Raw genomic sequence first — 15294 nt, 5'->3', positions numbered from 1 at the left:
TTTATAAAACATTTTGCTTAATGATCATGGCAAGTTCCAGAATTTAATTAGGTTCAGTGTTTTTCTTTTTTTGGGGGTTGAATCTGTTGTAATTCTGTGATACAGGGTTTCATCTCTGCCTTTTGGAGCTGGGTCTCTGTAGGCAGATGGAAGGTCTCTGGTCTGTCCCTTTTATCATCAGAACACTGTAGAAGACAGAGGGGGCTAATGAGTGGTTGGCAAAGCACTTCACTGTGAAACGTTTTCAGACCTTAATACTGATTTTGGAGTGAGATATACCTTTAACACGGCACCTCTAATAGTATAATTGTCTTGTGACAATAGATGAAGAGGTTTAGAAATGAAATCCTTACCTGAGCTGCTGTTCAGGCTGGAGGACATGTAGCTGCTGCTGCTTCCACTGCCCAGCCCTCCTCCAAATCCACCTCCGTATCCAAAGCCGCCTCCCAGGCTGCCTCCAAAGCCGCCTCCAAAGCCACTGCCCATTCCGCCTCCAATGCCACTGCCCAGGCCGCCTCCACCCAAGCCCAACCCATAACCACCGCCGCCGCCTCCTCCTAGGGCAAGCCCTGCCCCTCCTCCTCCCCCCAGGGTAAGCCCTGCCCCTCCTCCCCCAATGGCTGTCTTAGACATGTGTACAGTCACCCCTCCTCCTGATTTCAGTCTAAGAAAATCACAAACACATTATTATTAATAAACATATAATATTACTAACATATTACTATCACAAACACATTATTATTAATAAACATATATTACTAACATATTACTATCACAAACACATTATTATTAATAAACATATAATAATACTAACATATTACTATCACAAACACATTATTATTAATAAACATAATATTACTAACATATTACTATCACAAACACATTATTATTAATAAACATATAATAATACTAACATATTACTATCACAAACACATTATTATTAATAAACATATAATATTACTAACATATTACTATCACAAACACATTATTATTAATAAACATATAATATTACTAACATATTACTATCACAAACATAGTACTTCAAAGAATATTTGTCTAGGTCAACATGTTACCTGGTCTCCTCACTATCCAAGAGCTTTTTGTATGCAGTGATCTCCACATCCAGAGACATTTTGCTGGCCAGCAGTTCCTGGTACTCTTGACCATAGTGGGTTATTTGCTGTAAGACGAAATTTGAGAAAGTGGTTCATGCTCTGTTTCCTAACTGCTATATAACTGGACAACTACACTGGTAGCCTAGAGGTTAGAGCACCTGTCCAGTAATCAGAATGTCGCTAGATTGAATTCCAGAGACAGCAAGATGACAAAATCTGTCCTTAAACCTAAATGGTGCCCAGTGTAGAGCCTCCCATACCCCCCTCCAGTTTGGAGGGCTTGGATTGAAAGTAGCTACACTGCGGTCCACGTCAGTGCTCGTTTGATGCATTTATTAAACCGCCAGATACTCTCTGGAAGTTCTGATGTCATCAAGCTGTGACTCACCTTTCTGATATCATCAAGCTGTGACTTGAGGGTTAGCACCTGTTCCTGATAGGTCTCCAGGTGAGAGCTGGACTGGGACTCCGCTTCATCCACCTGGGACTCCAGCTGGATGTTCTATAAGACAGGTCAATTCTGAGCGTTAGGTTGTGTCTACTTTATGAGGTCAGAAACTGTTAATAAGGTACCTAATCCACTAGAATTGTATAACGTATCAGTGTGTTTGATTGATTTCAGAAGGTTCTAGGGGTATTATCCTAGGGATATAATGTTCCGGCATCTATCACAAGGAAATAAGCCTACCAGGGTCTTGAGCCGATCAATCTCCCTCTGTACTGAGTCAATCTGGAGTTTGTACATGCGTAACTCCTCTTTGGTTTGGGTCAGAGACTGAGTACTGGGTTGGGAGGTCATGGACATCATGGAGAGCTGGGGTGTGAAATGAGAAACAGAAGATTCTACATGAGAAATGAACATAATGTATGACTGCTGTACTTTTGACAGTGTAAACTACAACAGTGACTCCAAACCCTTTTCAGCTATTGTACCACCTACTGAATGTTGCCCTGCCTCAAGTAACGCTGAAGTACCATTTAACCAGTAAGCCTATGGTGTCTTCACAAGTACCCTCAGGTGTCCTAGTCCCCTTGGTTGGGGACCACTAAAATAGGGAATTATCTATGTAATAATAAGTCCTTCCACTTGGGGGAGACAGTTACACAGGGACAGAAATGACAGAAGGAAGGTTGTACAGGTTACATTAATGTCTGGAAAATTTTTATTTTGTCTATAGATTATCGGTGTATACTGCCTGGTGGAGTTGAGATGATGCAGTACAAGTGTATAATACAAGATGGATCCATAATCTGACAGATAATGCAGACATGATACTGCAGGGTACGTACACTGTCCTGCACAGAAACCAGGGCATCTTGTTTGCTGCGTTGGGCTAGGGCTTCGTAGTGGTCCTTGACTTCTGAAAGGGCAGTCGTCAGATCCTGAGCTTGGGCCGCATTGTCCACGGAGATGGAGAAGGCTGACCTCACGCTTCCAGTTACAATGTTCCTCACCTCTTTCACTTTCTAAAATACAGAGCATAACAGGAAATGTGTCATTTCAAATTGGCTTTTTTTAACTTAGAGATAAAAAAAATAAAAAATTAAAAGATTCTTAAAAATCGGGACAATCCATGTTTTTATCTCCAAATCATTTCTGCACTTGTCGCACTCTACATTATTGATGGACCACTGGAAGAAGTCTCTGGAAAATGAGGAAAGGCTCCTCTTCCATTCTCCCATAAGAGTTTGTCATTATGTACTCACAGCATCATACACTTGCTTTGAGAGACAGATCTGATCTTCCAGTCGGGCAGTGTTGGTTTGAAGCTCGAAAATGTTCAAGTAGAGATGATCCACCTCCTGTTAAAGCATGGGAATAGTGGCTTTAGACACCATAACAGAATGGAATGAATTTAAGTTATTTGAATAATCATTGGATAGTTTAAACACAGGTGTCAAACCGGTTCCACAAAGGGCCGAGTGTCTGCAGGTTTTTGGTTTTTCCTATAAATTGGTTCCTAGTTCATACCTACACAACCAGGTGAGGGTAGAAACTAACCAATCAGTGACCTAATTAACCAATCAAGTACAAGGAGAGAGCAAAAACCTGCAGACACTCGGCCCTCCGTGGAACCGGTTTGACACCTCTGGAACTTTAGTACAAACAGCATGTATCCATACCTCTTTTAATGTGGTCCAGTCCAGTTCTAATGACTTGGTTTGGGATGTCTCTTCCTCAAGTCTTTTAATATAAAATGTTGGATTAGGTTAAATATCAACAGTGCACACAATTCTGCTTCATATGTTTTAAGGATAATATTTATTTTGTAATTGGATGGAAAAACTGTGGGCATTGATTCTGCATATTTTTTTGTTTCAATCTGTGTATTGATGGTAAAAAATTTATACATAAAAAATCTCAATCTGCTGCTGGTGAACAATGTAGGCAACTACTGAACATTTAAGCATTGATCTGCCGAAATAATACTAAAAAGGTCAGCCCATCTACATGAAATTGTTCTGACCAGACCTAGTCCAGTCAGCATATTATCTAACACTACAGACTAGTAGACCCTGACCAGACCTAGTCCAGTCAACATATTATCTAACACTACAGACTAGTAGACCCTGACCAGACCAAGTCCAGTCAACATATTATCTAACACTAGTAGACCCTGACCAGACCAAGTCCAGTCAACATATTATCTAACACTACAGACTAGTAGACCCTGACCAGACCTAGTCCAGTCAACATATTATCTAACACTAGTAGACCCTGACCAGACCTAGTCCAGTCAACATATTATCTAACACTACAGACTAGTAGAGCCTGACCAGACCTAGTCCAGTCAACATATTATCTAACACTAGTAGACCCTGACCAGACCTAGTCCAGTCAACATATTATCTAACACTACAGACTAGTAGACCCTGACCAGACCTAGTCCAGTCAACATATTATCTAACACTACAGACTAGTAGACCCTGACCAGACCTAGTCCAGTCAACATATTATCTAACACTACAGACTAGTAGACCCTGACCAGACCTAGTCCAGTCAACATATTATCTAACACTAGTAGACCCTGCCGCATAGACTGTAAAATGTAGTTTTGTAATGTGTGTTATTGAAGAGATCCCTACTAGTAACTATCTTTTAAGTAATCTATTGACTTTATTATAGTACCATGTATTTTGGGTCACTGTCTTCACTGTAATGTGTATTTTGGGTCACTGTCTTCAGGTCACTGTCTTCACTGTAGCGTGCATTTTGGGTCACTGTTCCCGCAGTGATTTTGGGACTGATTTCAGTCTGGGAGGCAATAACCTCACCTACCTGCCCTGGACGTCGTCGATGATGCTCTTGTAGTGCTCAATCTCGGTGATAATGGCCTCCTTGGTGGCAGACAGGCCATCGATCTGGGTCTTGTATGTGCCGATGGCAGAGGTGAGCAGGATGGAGGTGCTAGCAGGGCCACCCTGCTCTGGGTTGGTGAACATGGAGATCTTGGCTCTCAGCACAGCATTTGTCTGCTCCAGAGAACGGGCCTGGAGACCATGAGAGGAAGAGACCAGATTGATGAATACAGTCCAAACATTGATTTCTGTTAACTTTACTCAGACCACAGTCTGGCGATGTTCCTCTGGATCTGAATTCTGATGAGCTTAATTGATTTTGGACTTTGATGTTTAGGACATTCTAACTGGTATTTTTGCTTTGGTCAAATATAATCATGTGCACAATATACAACTGTTTTTTGATGCAAGAAATGTTTTTGCATAGTAATGTTGACTGAGTATTGCTATCACTTGCAATACAAGGGTAATCTAATACTATCATTGCTTTTGAAGTGTTCACATGAATAATGCATAGGTCAATAAACATCTGTGTGAAAAACCCTCTCAGGTTATAAAAGGTCACGCTGTTGGTGGATTGTGAGTATGGAGTATGCTGATGGGTAGAGGATACTGATTAACATAATGTTAATGATTTTGGTTGTTCAAGCAGAAACACAAATATTGAGTTCAATTCATTTGGTTGTTTTATCACAAGTACAAATATTGAGTTTACACACGGCGCCATATTTATGCATGAATAAGACGCATTGCTAATTCTCACATTCTGAAAGGACACTTTTTAACTGTGTGATGGATTGAAGTAAATGAACAGATTTTCATTATAAGCCTGAAACGGTGTGTAAATATCGAAATGGACCATTAAACATCAGCTTTATGACGTGCGTAAGGTTTGTGTGACATACCTTGTCAATGAAGGTGGCAAACTTGTCATTGAGGGTCTGCAGCTCCTCCTTCTCCTTTAGGCGGGTGACCTGGACTGTGTCGAGGGAGGGGAGCGAGGGGTCGATGCTGGGAACAGGGCCGACACCACTCCCATCACCACCCACTGGGGCAGTGGAGCTCAGGAAGGACGGGTTGAAGCCGTAACTCCCGATCTTGAAGACGCGGCCCCCTAATCGAGCCCTAAGTGGGGCCACGCTGGCTCTGAACCCTGCTGCCCCACCGCCTCCACCGCCTCCACCAAGAGCCAGGGCACGTCCACCCATGCCCATCCCAAAACCTCCCCCACCTCCTCCACCCATACCCAGCCCCCCCCCCATTCCCAGCCCCATTCCAAGCCCTCCTCTCATTGCGAGCCCTGCTCCACCGCCACCACCTCCAAAAGACCTGGAGAGGGCCATTACAGACGCTGCGTGGCCACCACCTCCGCTGCTTCTGCCCTTGGAGAAGAGCCTGTTGCCCCCGTAGGTGGCACCAAACCTCACCGCCCCCCCACTGATTCTCAAGTTAGTCTCCGCCATGTGAGCAGCAGCCTCAAAGCTGGGGTGTCCAAAAACTGAAGTGCTGAAGCCACAGATGGACTGCCAGTCTCCCAGGGTTTATATACACTAGGGCCCTGTCAGTTGGCCTACCAGGCTGCCTTTAGCTGGGGAGGAGACTCAAGTCAAGGCATGCAGGTGGGCTCACACGTAGGTCAGCGTCTGCCCAACAGGCACTCTGCTCCCTCAGATGAGTTGGGAGTGATACTACTGGCCCCCAGGCGACCAGGGACTGATATCTTTGCAGAGACTCAGCCTCTCTTGACTTGCATTGCTTTGGTACTGGATGGATGTCTGTCAGCTTTTTTTTTTTGCTTCACAGCAAAGGTGCACTTTGCCTCTTTTGCTAAAGCTGTTAAATTGCCTGGCAAGGACTGATCCCCATTTTATCTTCAAGTGTTGTGCTATCGAGACGTCGTTTTTGGAGATTGTACCGCTTAACTGAAGCTTTGCTCATAAATCATTCCCCGGACATTGCCTGTGAAGGGCAGATGAATATTATATCCCCTAAGGATGAACAGCAGGGCTTTTTGACATAGGGTATGCAACATGCTGCAACAGACTGCAGAAGCTTTAACAATCTAACCATCAGGTAGGTGGTAGTAGAATATCCAAAACATATAATGTACATAAAAGGCACTTGAGAAACAACACTGAGAAAAGTACAGTCCAAATCCATCTTAATTTCAAATTTGTTGGACCTAGTTCAGTTCTAGGTAATATCTTTTGTTGAATCTGTCACTCTCAAAGTTATCCATACAGTACATATATTAGCCCATCTGGTGAAAATTTGGGAAAACTGTAAATAAGGAATCCAGCATGTTTTCACCTTTTTAACCGGGTGGTGTAAATCAAATCAAAGAGTAAATAGCTGGGATCTATATGTCCCCAAAGAGCCAAATGAGAGTCCTGGGGGACAAGTCCAGTGAAAGACCCCCAGCAGCAGGGTCCTTTGGGAACTGGAACCCAGTCAGAGTTGAGGCTGAGTCCCTCTGGGCTTGTCTTTTAAGAGACACTTAGGAACATGTTTTCCTGGCACCTGGCCAATGGTCCCAGTCTCCCTTGGAATTATTGCTCCTGGCCCACTGCCACACTCCTGTTAGAGGAGAGTCTGTCAAAGCACTCAGCTACCCAATAACCCAATCAGAGGAGAGTTTGGCATAGCTTTAGGCTCCATGGAGTCTAGGGTTGGGCTGGGTATACAGGTAGACTGGAGGTTCTTGGAGTGGGTCCATTCCCTCAAAGTGAGTCTCAGAACCCCTTGGCATTCCAGTAACACAAGGTTACTTATGTTATTTCCAAAGAGCTCAGTTTTCATGTAATTAGACAAAGGTTCTAGTTCCAAATCAGTTTATCAACGCTTGTTTAACAAACTCCAGGCATTTACATTACTTGGATGATGTTAAAATAGAGCAAAATGAGAATACCTGATCAGAAAATAACTGAAATGGTAAATTGGCCACAGAACCAATATTTTGCAATGGCCATGTTATTATCTGGACTCACGGCCTGGAGGGAAATACCATAAGAGTAGAAGAGTAACAAGGGTCTTGATGGATTCTGTATAGAGGAATTACTTAAGATCCCTCCCTAAGTAAACTCCAACTCATAAAAGACTTTACAAAATGGCTCAGTTCTGATTTACCAGAAGGTAAAATATTCAAAACCAAGGTGTACATAATTGTGCAGTATTTCATTTATATTGACTTTTCATCTTTATCAGCATATGCAAACTCCCTCACCTTATTGTAGACAGATATGTTATGCTTAATGCATTTGCTTTGACTAAACAGCTTGTTAAATAATATATATGCTTCTGTTTTCAATTTGATCTGTGATTGATATTATCAATGACTGCTCTCCTTTGTGTTCTGGAAATTCTTATAACATTACATATATAAAGACATTCTCCAGAATTTCTGCCATGTACTCTTCCAAATCCCATTTAATTCACTGGGGTGGCAGGTACTGTGGTAGAGTGGTTGATTTCGGCCCAGTAACCGAATTAACACATGATGAAATCATTGAACTGACAGAGGAAAAGGCACCTAATCATAATCATTTATGTAAATTAAATTGAAAAACAGTGTCTGCTAAATGACTTAAATGTAATGTAAATACTATCATAATCTTTGAGCAATACTTCTTACCACAATTAGCCCAAAATAATCTCCCAGTTAGATAAAACAGCATAAAACTCAGATTTGTCTGCTTCATTAAAATGAATAAAAAGTAGAAAAATAAGGAATTTGGTCTAAATTTATGGTAAGGCATAAGATCAGATAAGGTTAGAGTCTGATTTATAATTACACTTCAAGTTTGTGGTCACCTAGAAATGTCCTTGTTTTCCAGGAAAACATACATGAAATTACTTTGAATAGGAAATATATCAAAATGAATAGGAAATATAGTCAATGTCAATAATGAATTTTAATTGAAATAATAATGGTGTTCTTCAAACTTGGCTTTGGCTAAATAATCTTGCAGGCCATAGGCATTCTAGTTGTCAATTTGTTGAGGTAAACTGAAGAGATTTCACCACATGCTTCCTGAAGCACCTCCCACAAGTTGGATTGGTTTGATGAGCACTTCTTCCATACCATACAATCAAGCTGCTTCCACAACAGCTCAGTAGGGTTGTGATCCGGTGACTGTGCTGGCCACTCCATTATAGACAGAACACCAGCTGACTGCTTCTTCCCTAAATAGTTCCTGCATAGTTTGGAGCTGTGCTTTCAGTCACTGTCATGGTGTCGCAAAATGGAGTGATAGCCTTCCTTCTTCTAGATCCCTGTTACCCTGTACAAATCACCCACTTTACCACACCAAAAGCACCCTCAGGCCATCACATTGCCTCCACCATGTATGACAGATGGCGCCAAGAACTCCTCCAACATCTTTTCATTTGGTCTGCGTCTGATGAAAGCTCTTCTTTGTAATCCAAACGCCTGAAACATAAATGAATCTGTCTATAACACTTTTTGCCGGACCGCATCAGCGGAGCCAACCTAGAAGAGCAAATGTCTCTTACTGACTGCCTGCCTGCCTGCCTGCCTCTTGTTAAATAGCATAGTGGTTAGACTCCTGTCTCAGTCAAAACACATTATGCCTTAGGATTTGTTCAGGACAGACAAAAACTTTGCTGTTATCTAATGCTGAAATGTTATACCAACTCTCAATGTATGTTAAACTCTGTGGTGTAGTGGTTAAAGATACAGGCTCTTATGTGGGAGACCTGGGTTCGAATCCCGGGGAGGTCAACAACAATCATTGCTATTTATTGCGGGCCGGCTGAACTAGGTTTGCCTGGTTTCTTTTTTCTAATCTTCCTCTGTCCAGTGTCTGTGTTCTTTTGCCCATCTTCATATTTTCTTTTTATTGTCCAGTCTGAGATATGGCTTTTTCTTTGCAACTCTTTCTAGAAGACCAGCATCCCAGAGTTGCCTTTTCACTGTTATCGTTGAGACTGGTGTTTTGCGTTTAATGAAGCTGCCAGTTGAGGGCCTTGGAAGGGTCTGTTCCTCAAACTAGACACTAATGTATTTCTCCTCTTGCTCAGTTGTGCACCGGGGCCTCCCACTCCTTTTTCTATTCTGGTTCGAGCCAGTTTGCGCTGTTCTGTGAAGGGAGTAGTACACAGCGTTGTATGAGATCTTCAGTTTCTTGGCAATTTCTCACATGGAATAGCTTTCATTTCTCAGAACAAGAATAGACTGATGAGTATCAGAAGAAAGGCCATTTTGAGCCTCTAATTGAACCAACCATTGCTGGTGCTCCAGATACTCAACTAATCTAAATAAGGACCGTTTTATTGCTTCTTTAATCACCACAACAGTTTGCAGCCATGCTAACATAATTGCAAAATGGTTTTCTAATGATCAATTAGCCTTTTAAAATAATAAACTTGGATTAGCAAACACAACGTGCCATTAGAACACAGGACTGGTGGTTGCTGATAATGGGCCTCTGTACGCCTGTGTAGATATTCCATGAAAAATCTGCCATTTCCAGTGACAACAGTAATTTATAACATTAATTAAGTCTACACGGTATTTCTGATCAATTTGATGTTATTTTAATGGAAAAAACAAGGACATTTCTAAGTGACCCCAAAGTTTTGAATGCTAGTGTACATTTAAGAATAATAGCAACAATCTATAATTAGTCGTGGTTAAGCAATAGCTGTGGCTGTGGTAACTAATGACAGATGTTGGAAAGGGACTGTTTGCTGGAGGCTGTGAGCATTGTGCGACACCATGGTGTGGGCTGATGCTCAATTGAGAGACCCCGTGTGGGCCAGCCGCGGTCTACCTATTGAGCTTCAGCCCAGAACATTTGAATGACCGCTGAAAAGATGCCCACAGAGAAATGTGATGCTTGATAATTCTGCACAGATACTGTGTAACCTTGTCTCCAGGCTATTGTGCGACGTGCATATAATAAACCACTCAGAATTGGCCTTAGTGGGAGTGACCATACAATTGTATGGGAGGGACCTACGTTTTAGCAAATCAGTTTCCTTAGCAGCTTCTTCCCACGACTCCCAGCATGTTACATATCAACGACAACACATCTACCAACATATCTCCAGAAATCTGAGGAGGTCTTAATCTGATCATTTTACATCGACAGAAAGGAGATGGGTTTTGTCAGTAAGTTAATATTTTGTCACAATTTACAAGTTTTAAAGAAGCTGCAACTGCACATTCTGCCCTGAGTCAGTGGTGTATTGAGTCAGCTCCCTTGGCACTCTGTATTTTAATGAAGGCCAAGGTATTGGACTAACAGGCTTTCTGCAGATTTGGGATGAAGAGTCTGGGAACAAGATTAGCACAGAAATGCTATAGTAATTAATTCTCTGAGAAATGTTTTGGCTCTTCACAACTACTTTCAGAATTAATGGGCTAAAAATCTAACAAATCTTTAAAATATTGGGTTTGATGTAACATCGTTCAAAGTAGACAGGAGACATGAAATGTCACTTCATGACAAAGAAAAATGCATTAAAATGTTTTTATGATTCCCCATTTATTACATTTCAGTGGATACATTATAAATACTGAAACTGCTATAGGCTATTAGGATTTACAGCTACCATCATCTGGCACATAAAAGTAAAATAATCGGGAATAGTGCATTACTACAAACCAAATGCATTGTGCCCTACTGGAAGTCACACATGCTGAAACCTACACAGTTGTCTTAAAGACATTTAGGAAAGGATGAGGATGTCCTTTATATCTACCAGTAGAACTACCAATAAAAACACATAGTTTAATAAAAATGATGTTAGTCTGAAAATAAGGATTCGAGGTGATTCATAAATGCAATATGCACTGTTTAATTGCAACAAATTACTGCAGCTTATTGGCCAACTTTGAACAGATCCAAAAGCCTGGAGTAGGTTTGCGGGATCTAGTCAATCATTTGAAAAAAATATTCGTTTTTACTACATTAAACTTACGTCAAATGTCCAAGCACATGCCAATTGTCGAATTCCCTTTAGGATATCTTTCTATGTCTACCTGCTCTCCAACTGAAAGCATTGTAGCATACAAACACAATAACATTGATTGCCGCTAAAAGGAATGCGTGGTCGCTGGGGCATATTACATCAAATGTGCTATGTCACTTAACATCTGACAGAAGGTACTGAAAGATTTTTAAAGCGTCTTATGTCGTGGTGGGCTACATATTTTAAGAAGGTTGAGTGAAGATCTTCGGAAATATTCCTTTAGGTTGAATTCCAGTTTTACAAATCGCAAGTCCAGGAGTAGCATACTAGTCGCAGAAATACATATTTTAGAATATTTTAAAGACAACTAGCAATTTACATCTGCACAATGAAAAGTGCTAGCGGCACATCAATACGTATCTACATTTCAGCACCACGGAGAGAACTCATTCTAGCTGGCCTCGTTCCCCTTAACGCCGTCTTCAATTTACAATTGCCTACTTTACTAAATGGTCGTTGCAGAAATTAACCCACAAATATATTTATACTTACTTATTCTAATTTTATACACGATTTACAAACGTGGCACAGATATCAATCCACTCGTGTGATTTATGATGAAAATGGCAAACATATATCCTTGAGGACATATGTTTGTTTTTGTGCCATATTGCTTTTCCCAGTTAATCCCAAATTGATGTTGAGAGTTTCTTTCAGTCAGTTACATCTGAACGTTAACGTGGATATGTTGTCTATTTACAACGTCCCAACACTTTCAATTTTATCAAGACGAGACAACAGTTTCCAGCATATGTCCGTTTCCTTGTCCAGTGTGTGCGAAATTCAATTCTGTCACGTTATTTGCTATGCGTAAGGTACCAGGGTCCTCCTGAATGTGACAACTTGTTATTTGGACATCGGAGTTCGGCCGGTGTTCGTTATCTTGAAGCGAAGGTCGGACAATAATGCTTGGTCTCACCGGCTCCCTCTTAGTTGACGGGCTGCGGTTGTCACGCTCGTATTCCTCCTGAGCTCGCTGGATCTTCCTTTTCTTCATCCTCCTTTTGTTAAAGTGAAATGCTGCCAGGGAAACCAAAATTATCCCAATGATCATGGCCACCAGCACCATCAGCGCAAAGGTCGAGGAGAACGGTTGGAAGAAGCGGTTTATTTGGTCCATGCAGGTACCGTTGGTTTGGGAAGCCCCGTTGTACATGCACAGTGGTATGGAGAGACCAATGTCCTCGGATTCCTTGGTTGTCATTTCGTTGGGCGTTGATTTTCACTTCTGGGTGGAAATATGTCCTTCTCTCCAACCTCAGCGTGACGATACAAATGGAATCAAACGCTTTGATTGTCCCATTAGATGTACCTAAATGGAAATAAAATAAAACGTGGAGATCAGCGCGGCCAAATGTTACAATAAGGAAAGAGTAGGGAGACTGCAGTAGCATACACAGCGTATGCCTTCCATTCATGGCACGCCCGATTATATTATTTAAATAATTGAAAGGGCTGTTAGGCGTGCGTAATTGCGCGTCTGTTTTGAGATTACACACATTTCTGTCTCCGATGAACATAAAACAGAGGGGTTTATATTTCGGACGACAGACACGACTTATTCCAATACAATTCCGAAGCCGCGAAAGTTCCTATGTGAATAGTATAGGCTATCAATCTGAGAGGGAAAGGATGCACTTGAGGCGTGCATCTGCAGCATAGCCTAGGCTACTACAATTCTCATAGCCCAAAATAACGGATTTATTTCCATGAAAGAAGAGATGGACATCACCATGGTGTTATGCTGATGTACAGAGGCTGAAATAGAAGAAAACAATAAAAACCAATTTCAGCCTAATCGTTCTGGTTTGATGAGAAAATATGTTTTAATCTCTTACCTGGTGATACTGTCTAGTCGAAACCGTTGCGGAGTCGAGGAGCGGCTGGAGTCGCGATATGGGGAGCTGAGAGAATTCTCATGGATCGCAATGACGTATCACACAATGCGAAAGCTGTAGCGTACACTGTACACACACAGACCCACACACTGGATGCACATCTGTGTTCCACATTCATCACTTGAGCCTACATGGTTCCTACCTTCTGAGAATTGTATAGAAAATGACAACGTCTGTGGTAGAACATCGAATCCTGGTATAGCTATGACACATACTTGATCAATTAACTGAAACATGCTTTATTATTCGCATCCAGATACCTATTTTAAAGGCCTAGTATGTGTAACAAAGTGTGGAGCTGTTCACCACCAGCGGTGCTGGAATTCTCTAGACAAGCTGTTGGTTTACCAATCATTACAATCAACATTGCAATTCCCACGCTTTAACTTCCCACGTTAACTTATGGTGAAATTAACCTTAATGTGACCTTATTTGAATGCACCTGTTTTGCCATGGTGGCTGATTCGGGCAGCCTAAAACAAGGGATTGATAATGATTCATGAGTAATTCATTGAGGTAGAGAGCACAAAGTCTAAATCATTCAAGGGCGGAAGTATATGTTGCATATCAGGGTGTCAGGGTCAGTGGGTCCTGAGAGTTTCAATATTGCCCCGGGGCGGTTGTCATGTCTGTAATTTTGGAGGGTAATCAGGAGGGGGGGGGGGCACTAAACAACAAAGGTATACGTCAGATTCCTATACAGTATCCACATGAATTTGCTAGTAAGGTGAAGCAGCAGTTACTTGTGAGAAGAGATTAGTTGGCCAAATTGGAAGACGTGGCATTTGGCCAGCCAACATGACCCCCTATAAAATGTAAAAATGCTTCTTGACTTGGCTGACAGCAAAGGCAGGTCTTAGAACAAGGCTATAATCCCTCCTCCACTTTGTTAAAATGAAAGACAATGTCAAAGAGGTTACTGTTCTCATTAAAATGGATGGGGTCCAAGGGGAGCTGGGAAATCAAATCCCCCATTTCATGTGACCTGTCGGTGGTAAAAAGGATGAATACATTGAACATGATCTCATTGCAAAAACGGATGTTTATTCAAAAGATAGATGAGAGAATGCAGCAACATTTTATGTAGGCAACCATGATCCAATATCATGGCCAGCCAAACAGCCTTTTGGGAGCTTAAAAGAGATTTGGTAGGGGCCCCATACAGGGCAAAAACACATTGTAATGGCCCCACTTAGTGCCCTCCAGAATTATTGCCCCCCTTTAAAGATGAGCAAAGTTTTTTATTGATGTTTATCAGTTTAATCTAACAAAAAATGCTTGAGAAATCTCTCTTTATTTTAGGTAACATTTTTCAAATTATGTATTATATTCATTACATTTGTTTTTCTGCATGGATCCATGGTCTGTGTGCATGTGGCGTGTGCTAATTAGTTAAGATATTCATCAACTAACTGACAAATCATCTAGGATGCCCATCAAAATACCAGAAAGCATGAGGAAGCATGAGGACCCAACAAGAAAAGCTTACTCTGCTGACTTGTTCAAATTGACCAAAAGGATGTTAAGTTACAAATACTATTTAGATGCTGGTGAATGAACATCCCAGCACAACAAGTGCACGTAATAAACAATAATGGCATAACATCTTGCAGGTGCCTCAACACCTGATAATACATGTTATTTGCTGATACTTAGCCAGAGATCATGGCTGCTCTCTCAAACCAGGTGTTGGGCTTGGCCACAACCATCAAGCAAACCTCACTCCGACTCTGCTTGCTGGACCCACAAAGCCCATAGGCCTTAACAGAGATGATCAAGACAGCTGAGAAATCCTTTACATCTTTGGAAGCTAAGTTCTTTGCAGAAAACATTTGTAATTTCAACTATGGAATTACAGAAGCCACACTGGTCCAACTCAAAAACTTGTCCAAATGATTCCCAAACTCCCCCTAGAAGTTAAAATAGGCCTGAGCCTTGAAGCCATTTTAAAACACCCAAATGGTGTCACTGAAGCCATTAAAGAG

General features: G+C 41.5%; 2 protein-coding genes across 3 annotated transcripts; both read right to left on the bottom strand.

Annotated features, from left to right (window-relative positions):
• Positions 1–81: 81 nt before the first annotated feature.
• On the bottom strand, positions 82–7762 carry si:dkey-183i3.5 (thread biopolymer filament subunit alpha). The gene is made up of 10 exons (XM_010893595.4): positions 5321–7762; positions 4396–4607; positions 3240–3300; positions 2823–2918; positions 2406–2582; positions 1804–1929; positions 1504–1617; positions 1074–1180; positions 354–664; positions 82–185 (listed from the first exon to the last, which is right to left on the bottom strand). The coding sequence occupies exons 1-10, from the start codon at positions 5876–5878 to the stop codon at positions 178–180; spliced, it is 1770 nt and encodes a 589-aa protein (XP_010891897.2). The 5' UTR covers positions 5879–7762; the 3' UTR covers positions 82–177.
• Positions 7763–9925: 2163 nt separating this feature from the next.
• Positions 9926–13595, bottom strand: si:dkey-183i3.9 (uncharacterized protein C11orf87 homolog). 2 transcript variants are annotated; one of them, XM_010893537.4, is made up of 3 exons: positions 13250–13595; positions 13144–13169; positions 9926–12723 (listed from the first exon to the last, which is right to left on the bottom strand). In XM_010893537.4, the coding sequence occupies exon 3, from the start codon at positions 12613–12615 to the stop codon at positions 12136–12138; it is 480 nt and encodes a 159-aa protein (XP_010891839.1). In that variant the 5' UTR covers positions 12616–12723; positions 13144–13169; positions 13250–13595; the 3' UTR covers positions 9926–12135. The 2 variants fall into 2 exon arrangements, with proteins under 2 accessions (XP_010891839.1, XP_010891838.1); XM_010893536.4 differs by lacking the exon at positions 13144–13169 and having other exon boundaries at positions 13250–13594.
• Positions 13596–15294: the final 1699 nt, after the last annotated feature.

Source organism: Esox lucius, chromosome 7 (assembly GCF_011004845.1).
Source record: "Esox lucius isolate fEsoLuc1 chromosome 7, fEsoLuc1.pri, whole genome shotgun sequence".
Lineage (NCBI taxonomy): Eukaryota > Metazoa > Chordata > Actinopteri > Esociformes > Esocidae > Esox > Esox lucius.
The sequence above is the reverse complement of the archived record's forward strand: the minus strand, read 5'-3'. Positions and strand labels throughout refer to the sequence as shown.

Excerpts from the sequence above, each read along its gene's own strand:
- si:dkey-183i3.5 (XM_010893595.4), bottom strand. The coding sequence starts at position 5,878 with ATGGCGGAGACTAACTTGAGAATCAGTGGGGGGGCGGTGAGGTTTGGT. Across the intron at positions 4,608-5,320 it reads TTGCCACCTTCATTGACAAG|GCCCGTTCTCTGGAGCAGAC; the intron begins GTATGTCACACA and ends CATGGTCTCCAG. Across the intron at positions 1,181-1,503 it reads AGCTTGATGATATCAGAAAG|CAAATAACCCACTATGGTCA; the intron begins GTGAGTCACAGC and ends TTCGTCTTACAG.
- si:dkey-183i3.9 (XM_010893537.4), bottom strand. The coding sequence starts at position 12,615 with ATGACAACCAAGGAATCCGAGGACATTGGTCTCTCCATACCACTGTGC.